Raw genomic sequence first — 9,942 nt, forward strand, 5'->3', positions numbered from 1 at the left:
ACATAAATAAGTGATAAGTTCTTTACTGTTATGGTCTGTAAGATATATTTATTCTCAGTACTAGATATGGTCTCAACAAACCCATGGCACTTCAACAATATTAATTTACCTTTTATCTGGAAATAGTGTGTTTATTCTTGTCATACAGTGTCTGTGTTAATTATTGCATGAAAGGTCTTGCCATACCAGTTTATTCCTCTGTATTTACTTTAGTTTCTTAGTTTATTCTTGCATTTTGTTCTTCATTCATTTCCATTTAGTTTCCTTTTATTAGTATTATCCTCTCTTGGTTTATTGCTGTGTCCACTTTAGTTTCTTTCCTGTTGCTAGTTTTATTTTGTCATTTATTGACCATCATTAATCTTCACTCATCACCTGCTGCGGCGCCTAATCGTCATGTTTCACATCATGTGTTGATTTTTTCATTGTTCAGCGTCGGATTCTTTTTTTTTTTTAAACCCCCTAAGGTGGTCGGGCGGTCGGGAATCGTATCGATGGGGAAAAGGCAGACAGACATAAACCTTTTAAAACAACGGAAACAATTTCTGTATTCTAATTATTGAAATTTAAAAGTGCCGTGTTGTTCTATCACACCTGTTTCATACCGGACCTTACAGCACCGACGTTAATGCTATAAAATGAACGCTCTCTATCGTGGTTTCACCCATGGAGGGATTTCTTTATTTAAATGGGTTCATTTTTCAGAGGGATACAAAGTGAGGGTATCGTGATTTTAGCTACCAGTAGCAGGAGCGGAGCTTCGCCAAGAAGCTAACAGAAGCTAACAAACACTGAATAGAAGAAGAGCTGCCATTGATATAGTTGCAGTCAAGCATGGTTTAATGTTAAACAATACAGTTTTACCAAGTTGCTCAAAGTCTAAACTGGTATTGTTGTGACTGTAAGGTGTAAAGTTTACCTTCGACCAAACGCCCCCCAAAGGCATCCCAGTGCCCCCCTTTTGGAAAAATGTCCGCCAGCGCCCTCTGCTGTCCTCTGAACGCCCCCTGGGGGGCGGTACCGCCCACGTTGAGAACCGCTATTCTAATGCAAACACGGTCGGTCCTACTTTGAAAGCGTTCCGTTCCGTTCCTTGCAGTGCGAAAACGGCTTAAGTGGTCTCTATTACAGATCTGTATTATTGCTATATTCTATTTTTAAATGTCATGTTTTCATTAGCTGTAAGCATAAAATTATCAATTAGAAATTNCTAATGAGTCAAATTGAAAGTGTCATGGAGTCATCAGCCTCATGACATTAACACTGACATGAAAAATAATACTGAAGAAATAAATCAAATCTAATTAAAAACATAAATAAGTGATCAGTTCTTTACTGTTATGGTCTGTAAAATATATTTATTCTCAGTACTAGATATGGTCTCAACAAACCCATGGCACTTCAACAATATTATTTTACCTTTTATCTGGAAATAGTGTCCGTTTATTCTTGCCATACAGGCTCTGTATTAATTATTGCATGAAATGTCTTGCCATACCAGTTTATTCCTCTATTTACTTTAGTTTCTTAGTTTATTCTTGCATTTTTTTCTTCATTCATTTCCATTTAGTTTCCTTTGATTAGTATTATCCTCTCTTGGTTTATTGCTGTGTCCACTTTAGTTTCTTTCCTGTTGCTACATTTATTTTGTCATTTATTGACCATCATTAATCTTCACTCATCACCTTCTGCGGCGCCTAATCGTTTCACATCATGCGTTGATTTTTGACTGTTCAGCGTCGGATTCTTTTTTTTTTTTTAAACCCCCTATGGTGGTCGGGCAGTCGGGAAACGTGTCGATGGGGAAAAGGCAGACTGACATAAACCTTTTAAAACAACGGAAACAATTTCTGCAGTCTGATTATTGAAATTTAAAAGTGCTGTGTTGTTCTATCAACCCCGTTTCATACCGGACCTTACAGCTCCGGTGTTAACGCTATAAAATGAACGCTCTCTATCGTGCTGTCACCATGGAGGGATTTCTTTATTTCTTTATTTAAATGGGTTCATTTTTCAGAGGGATACAAAGTGAGGGTATCGTGATTTTAGCTACCAGTAGCAGGATCGGAGCTGCGCCAAGAAGCTAACAGAAGCTACAAACACTGAATAGAAGAAGAGCTGCCATCGATACAGTTGCAGCCAAGCATGGTTTAATGTTAAACAATACAGTTTTACCAAGTTGCTTAAAGTTTAAACTGGTATTGTTGTGACTGTAAAGTGTAAAGTTTACCTTCGACCAAACGCCCCCCAAAGGAATCCCGGTGCCCCCCTTTTGTAAAAATGTCCGCCAGCGCCCCCTGCCGTCCTCTGAACGCCCCCTGGGGGGCGGTACCGCCCACGTTGAGAACCGCTATTCTAATGCAAACACGGTCGGCCCTACTTTGAAACCGTTCCGTTCCGTTCCTTGCAGTGCGAAAACGGCTTTAGTGGTCTCTATTACAGATCTGTATTATTGCTATATTCTATTTTTAAATGTCATGTTTTCATTAGCTGTAAGCATAAAATTATCAATTAGAAATTTCAAACATCCGCTTTTGTGTAATTAATCTATATAATTTTTTTCTCTTAGTGATAAAGTTTCTGAAATAAACTGACTTTCAATAAATTGACTTGTAATTCTAATAAATTCAAATAAATTAGAATTTATTAGAGTTGATTTATTAAATCAATCAACTCAATCAAACAACTTTAGTTTCATAGCACATTTCAAAAATCACCAGGGTAGCCAAAGTACTTTACATTCAAACAGAAATACATATGAAGCGTACACAAATAAACATATACGTAAATGGGCCTACAGGTTGATATATAAATTGTATATCAAGCAACAGTAAGCAAATGCTCACCTCAAGCTGTCTGATATTGGTTTCTCTCTCCTTGATGAGCTCCAGATCTTCCTCTGTAATGGCCATTTCTTCTGTCTGGGTGGTTATTGGACCAAGGTCCTCTTGGCTTTTCAAACACAGATGTTAGAGGTGAAATAACAACTAAAATCTAATTTCCTAATGATAAACAAGTTATTGCTCTTTGTGAAAAATAACATGAAAATATATGTTTATGAAAACTCATTTCATTGTTTAATCTACAGTTAATCCTAAAATATGCTAGCAGAAACTTTATTTCTTATAGGAAATAAAACCGTCTTCTCCTGAAAGATAATAAAAATGTGAAATATGTGTCAATTCTGAAAGAAAATCTTATTTACATTTAAAACAGAAATTAATGATGCACTATTAATGATGAATAGATTAATTTCACATGAATCTTTTCATTTATATGTAATAAATTACTTTAGTATAATCTAGATTCATTTTCTATTTAAATTGACACTAAATTTCAATAAATCCTGCAAAATGCAAAATATTATTTATACTTCCGGAGTAAACCTATAAGAATGATTTACTTACTTATCAAAGGAGACAAGCTTTTCATCCCGAAAACGGTCTTCATTCTGAAAGAAAATGGTTAAAACAGCTTTATTTAAATGGTAACATAGTCAGAGTCCAATGCCACTTAAGCAACAGTAGCAATATTGTGGCAACAAGGTGCAGCAAAAAAGAGAATAGTTAGCTAGTTAAATGACTCCATAATTATATAGATTCTTTAAATGTACAGATGATTAGGACTTATGTGTAGGTACATTATTAAACACATTCTGAATGCAAACTTAATTAAAACCAGAAATGCACATCATATTGAATCATAATTGTTATCACAATATCATTGTGTGAAGTTGTAATCACTGACTGAATGCAGCGTTTGGTAGGAGACTGTATTTCAATGTTGTGCATTCACGCTGTGCATTTCAATAACATTTGACCAGCTGGTTGCACTCCAACTGCCCTTAATGCTCACCACAGATGTAATAGGCGAAATACTACAACCCACAGAGAATGGTGGGGACACTGTTTAATTAATAAAAGGGAAAAAGAATCAGAAACTATTTGAAGTAAAAACAAGCAATGCCTAGCTTGGCAGGAGGGGACAAGTAAAACCTTGGACCCTGCTAGGGGAAATCCTGCAAACTACAAAATACATAAAGTATACTGGCACTTTATTACTATTGGTTACAGTGCTCATTTAAAATTACTTGTTATAATTTTATGTTGTAGAGTTTAATTCCTATTTAACAATCTGGAATTTGTGAAGTCACCTCTATAGCTTACTTACTGATAGACAGGAACCAGCCCTTGCTCTTGCTATTGATTCCCTCTCTTTTTCTGCTGCACGTCGCTGGACAGCTTGGAAGTTGTTGAGCGCTGCGGAAAAGTCATTCATAAGCCGGTCCCTTTGGATCCTTTGTTGCCTCTGGGTGGCATAAGTAAATGTAGTTAGAAACAATGGGTTAAAAGAAATCACAATGTTTTGTCTGTACAAGAGGTTTTATATGAATCCCACATAAACAAACAGGACAAACATTTTCAGTTTAGGTTTCAACTATGAAACAACTTTTTTTTTACATTACAATTTTCAGCTCAGCTTACTTAATGCAAGAAGTTCTTTGTAATGTTTTCAGATTTTTTTTTCACAATTTTTCTGCACAGATCTTCCTGTACACTATGCCCGCCACTTGGTTATGTCGTTCCATGTACGCTTTCCCTGCCAGCATCTTGCACCCTGCTGTTATGTGCTGGACTGTCTCAGAGGCCTCCTTGCACAACCTACACCTTGGGTCTTGTCTGGTGTGGTAGATCTGAGCCTCTATTGCTCTGGTGTTTAGGGCCTGTTCCTGTGCAGCCAGGATGAGGGCCTCTGTGCTGTCCTTGAGTCCAGCTTTCTCCAGCCATTGATAGGATTTCCTGATATCAGCCACTTCAGTTATTTGTCGGTGGTACATCCCATGTAGGGGCTTGTCCTCCCATGATGGTTCCTCCAGCACCTCGAATACTGACCTCGTGTTCCATGTAGTGACTTTGGCTCTTGAGTATGCAGCCACAGTGGACAGCAGCAGCAGCCACCACCCCAATTATCTCACTGAACTTAACAAAACTGCTGATCAAAGCGGCCACCGTTTTGAAGATGTCCTGAAGACAGTAACAAGCCAGATTGGCCAACATTTGCATGCAGCAAGAACAGATAAAAATTTTGAAGATGATGATAATAATGATGGTGATGGAGTAAAAGTAAAAGAAGAAGAGTACATGGAGAAAGTCACTGCTGCACAGCCAGTGCAAACAGGACCACAATCAGGGTCATTATCCTCACTTCTCCCTTCTCACACCTCCACTTACTAGGGGGCACGACCCCATCACAGTCAAACTGTACCAACACTGTCACTGTCCACCAATGACCTCAATCTACCTCAAGGGTCTTTTCGAAGTCTCGAAGAAGTTGGACAAGTCGACCCTCATACTGTTCCAGGTAATCACACTGCTGCTGCCTCTTCAGCGGTTTCAAGTTGGAGCAGGCCACGTCCTCCCTGGCATCACGAGATGTATAAGCGCTCAACATCTGCCCTTTGGTGTAACAGGCCATATACGTATAATCAGAAATTTTCTGGTCTTATAGTCCATATCCTTGATGTTCTGCTTGGTCCAGAAGAGTACACCAAAGTCATAGATAACCACTGGCACTGCTAAACTGTTGATTGTAGCAATCTTGTTCTTAGAGTTCAGTTCTGATGTGCTGGTAGTATTCCTTCTTGGTTTTGGCTTTTATGAACTCAACTTGTAAATAATTATGACTATTATTATTATTACCACAACCATAGTATCAGCCCAGAAGTCTCAGTACTGGAGACTCTGAGATTTATTCCAACTTGTCTTCTGGCACCGTTTCATATTGATTAGGTTAAGGAGGTAAACAAAACAATATGAAAAATATTAGAGTCAGATATTCGACTTCTTGTTCTCAGAGGGTAGGTCTTAGGTGATATTAGCATTTAGCCATTTTCCAACTGAGTTTTGTTGGGAAGAAAAAATTAAATCAGCTTTAAAGGCGAGTTTGATGCATTAACAAATGCACATCGACACTCACTTGTTCTGAGGGTGATGATGCCAAAGGGACTGAGCCCAACTCTTTAAGATGCCTGTTGGTTTCTTTAGCAAGCTGGTTGGTATAGTGCTGTATTTGCTGCCTGTAAAAAGAGGAACAGTTTCAGTAAACAGAGCTTTAGACTTCACTTCTTAATACACAATTAAGATTAGCTTTTCAATGCACATGGAAAGGTATGAAGATTGAGGATTGCTCAGTGCTGGTCAAATTAAAGAAACAATGCAGAGTGAGGAGAAGGCTGCCTAAAACCTGTCATGCTGGCTTCTTTAAGGGGTCAAGCACAGAGCACCAGGTGGTGCATCAAACGGAAGGGGGCCATGGGCGGACCACGCAACAGACCGATTTGGACATAGGACCATTGCCCTCCCGCAAAAGAAGGGGGTGCTATTTCCTATATAATCCACAGTCTCCTGTGTTTATTTTCTTTTGAAATCTCTTGATAAATTCTCCTTTATGAAGGAGGTCCACTCTCAGAATGTATTTGAACTTCTCTCCTTTATTTATTTCAGCACAGCTCACAGTTCTCAAATTCTGTAGTTTTCTGTGTACTTCTAAATCTGCTCCTTATTTGCATTTTTTGTGGTCTGCTACTGCCTCTGGTGGTGTGGGAGTCGTAACACAACTAACAAATACATAATTAAATAAAGATACATCGATCCATCCATCCATCCATCCATTTTCTTTACACCCTTGTCCCTTAGTGGGGTCCGGAGGGGTGCTGGTGCCTATCTCCAGCTAATGTTTCGGGCGAGAGGCGGGGTACAGCTTGGACAGGTCGCCAGTCTGTCACATAAATAAAGATATATTGGGGAATTAAAAGTGGTTAACCATGGAATATGTGAATAAAATAATTAACACACACAGTAGCAATGAATAACAAAAGTATTTTTCTCAGTAAACAACCTGTTGAGACCCATAGAAGTCAAACTAAGATTTAAATGTTTAGATATGAGTTTGATTCAGAGTCACTGATCTAATCTCTGAAACACCTTTACAAAAACTTAAGGCTCTGACTAAAAACAAGTTTTAATAAGTAACTCCACTGAATAAAATTCCTCATAAATATTGATTTATTGCAGTGGTTCTCAATACAAGTCATGTTATTTAAATTATAACTTAAGTTGCTTTAAACTTATATTTTTGATGGGGTTTTTTCATGTCATGGATGGCTGAGAACCTATAAATGTGTAGGAATTGAATATCGGGTTAGTATCATAGCTTAAACTTAAAGGTCAGCACCAGAGTTTTCTAGAAAAATATTCAGATTTTAATTTGTGGTTTTAAATGCTCTACGTTGAAGATAAGAAATAAAGTACATACATATATACACTGCTCAAAAAATAAAGGGAACACTCAAATAACACATCCTAGATCTGAATGAATGAAATATTCTCATTGAATACTTTGTTCTGTACAAAGTTGAATGTGCAAAATCACACAAAAATCATCAATGGAAATCAAATTTATTAACCAATGGAGGCCTGGATTTGGAGCCACACACATAATTAAAGTGAAATGTTCCCTTTACTTTTTTTGAGCAGTATATTTTTTTACGGTCAGCTGCAATAGCTGCTGCTCAGTATGGCTTAGCCGTACTGAGCCGAGAGCTCAGTATGGGAGCTCTCGGCTCCCGTACCGAGCTGTCGGCTACAGGTAACGCTCAGTCGCTCTCTCCCGCTCCCCAACCCCTGGTCCACGGACCGGCACCAGTCCGTGGACCAATTGGTACCAGGCCGCGCAAGAAATAATTAAATATTTCCGTTTTATGTATTATTTGAGTCTGGAGGATCTTTCATTTTGAAAATCCTTTAACCGGATTCTCTCGGTTACTTGCGCGCCAACATTGAGCCCACAAGCAGCAAAATGAGTAAGAAACAGATCAGATGTCTTTGGAAAGTTTCTTTGCGAAGGGGAAAAGGCCCAGAGAAGAGACAGGAGGATGGATTTATCCCGGACCGGTTGGTGATTCCCACATTCCAAGCCCGCTCTGCGTAACATGCGGCAACCGGCTGCTAATGAGGCAATGAAGTTTCAAACTGCTTTGCCACATAGAGACCAAGCACGTTGTGCTCAAATACACCTTGGGTGTCATTGTCTCTCATCACTCCCAGATGGGACCGTCTCGTTGCAGAGAAACAAGCTCAAGGCTCCCGTTAGTCATTATCGTGAGTTAAAATTTTCACTAAAGTAAAATGTTCGGTTTTGTGGCGCATCTGTATCTTATTTTGAAGGGATATGTAAACGTTACCATAACGACCAGAGTCAGAGAGCGTTTGGGCAGTGGTCGAGAGGAGATGAGTAGAGCTTGTGAGTCTTAAGTCTGGTTTAAACGGCAAGATTTAAGAATTGTCGGCCGATTCTCCAAACCTCTGTGACCACAGAGCTGAGAAAAGTACACAGGTTTGATCGGTTCGTGTCCAGCCACAAGGCAGGAGCAACAGGAACCGATTCCAGTCAAGAACATCCCGATTCCAGAGGATAATCTAGTAAAACCCCCAACATAGCTGAGGGCGCAAAAAGTGGGCATGCAGAGCATGCAACGCATAGGGGCGCTGCACCAGAGGGGGCGCCGATAATGTGTTCGCATACACTCGAGGGCCCTTACGCTCCTTCACCTCGCGCCCATAACGGGATAAATGTAGCGAGTTTTACCTTTCATGTATCTTCGTCTCGGGGGGTAGAGCGAGCGTATGTTGTGTACGCATCCACCTGAGAAATGTAGCGCGTGTGCCCCTTTGCCTTCACGAGGGAGAGGGGGGAATCTATGTGTGTGCATCCACCTGAATGATATGTAGTTGCGACCCTGCATAGCGGGAATTTAGAATAACCAAACACGGATGACGATGTAGAAGCAATAGTGATAGTTTGTGGACTCATTTTAAGAGATAAAAGATGTAATAAAAAGAAAAGGTGGTGGATAAAAGACGACGGGAGCAGCCGCTCTATTTGCTACACTATGATTTGGAGGTGAATATGTTTTTTCATAATTAACATTTTTAACTGAATAAACATAATAATGACCTTTACATATAGTAATAAACATTTCCACATGTCATCTCCAATATCCACTGGACTCTCAGTTGCGCGATATGTCAGCTGTTTAGGATTCCCCTCTGTTCTTACATCACCGCACTTTCTGATTGGCTACCTGTCACATTCAACAGCTTGTGTTCTCATTCCCAGTCAGGGAAAACTCCACAGGCTGCGATAAAAGGGCCAAGACAACCCAAATTGGGTATATTCAGGCTTCAACGGGAACACCAACATGCATGCAGAAGCCTTTTCTGACTGTTCATCCCCCAACCACCCTCCCCCTCCCCCCCAACAAAATTTCCAAGTCTTGACCGGTCCACGGTAATAAAAAGGTTGGGGACCACTGATATAGAACATTTTGCTATAATTGATTAAGTTTCTTATTGTGGTTTTAGTAGACTGTTATGGTTTGATTATTAGATAATCAATTATTTGCTTATTTAATGTATAGTCNGGCCGCGCAAGAAATAATTAAATATTTCCGTTTTATGTATTATTTGAGTCTGGAGGATCTTTTATTTTGAAAATCCTTTAACCGGATTCTCTCGGTTGCTTGCGCGCCAACATTGAGCCCACAAGCAGCAAAATGAGTAAGAAACAGGTGTCTTTGGAAAGTTTCTTTGCAAAGGGGAAAAGGCCCAGAGAAGAGACAGGAGAGACATTTATCCCGGACCGGTAGGTGAGTCCCACATTACAAGCCCGCTCTGCGTAACATGCGGCGACCGGCTGCTAATGAGGCAATGAAGCTTCAAACTGCTTTGCCACGTAGAGACCAAGCACGTTGTGCTCAAACAACACACCATGGGTGTCATTGTCTCCCATCACTCCCAGATGGGACCGTCTCGTTGCAGAGAAACAAGCTCAGGGCTCTCGTTAGTCATTATCGTGAGTTAAAATTTTCACTAAAGTAAAATG

The 9,942-nt window shown here is 39.7% G+C and overlaps 1 protein-coding gene across 1 annotated transcript in view; it reads right to left on the reverse strand.

Moving 5' to 3' along the window:
• Positions 1–2,706: 2,706 nt before the first annotated feature.
• Positions 2,707–9,942, reverse strand: part of LOC103130662 (syntaxin-12-like) — a 43,882-nt gene continuing 36,646 nt past the window's right edge. Inside the window, exons 4-8 of the mRNA XM_007542113.2 lie at positions 5,977–6,076; positions 4,171–4,308; positions 3,408–3,451; positions 2,847–2,952; positions 2,707–2,733 (exon numbers count right to left, since the gene is read on the reverse strand). Coding sequence (XP_007542175.1) covers positions 2,707–2,733; positions 2,847–2,952; positions 3,408–3,451; positions 4,171–4,308; positions 5,977–6,076 — 415 coding nt within the window. The remainder of the gene's footprint in view (positions 2,734–2,846; positions 2,953–3,407; positions 3,452–4,170; positions 4,309–5,976; positions 6,077–9,942) is intronic.

This window comes from Poecilia formosa, unplaced genomic scaffold (genome assembly GCF_000485575.1).
Source record: "Poecilia formosa unplaced genomic scaffold, Poecilia_formosa-5.1.2 Scaffold659, whole genome shotgun sequence".
NCBI lineage: Eukaryota > Metazoa > Chordata > Actinopteri > Cyprinodontiformes > Poeciliidae > Poecilia > Poecilia formosa.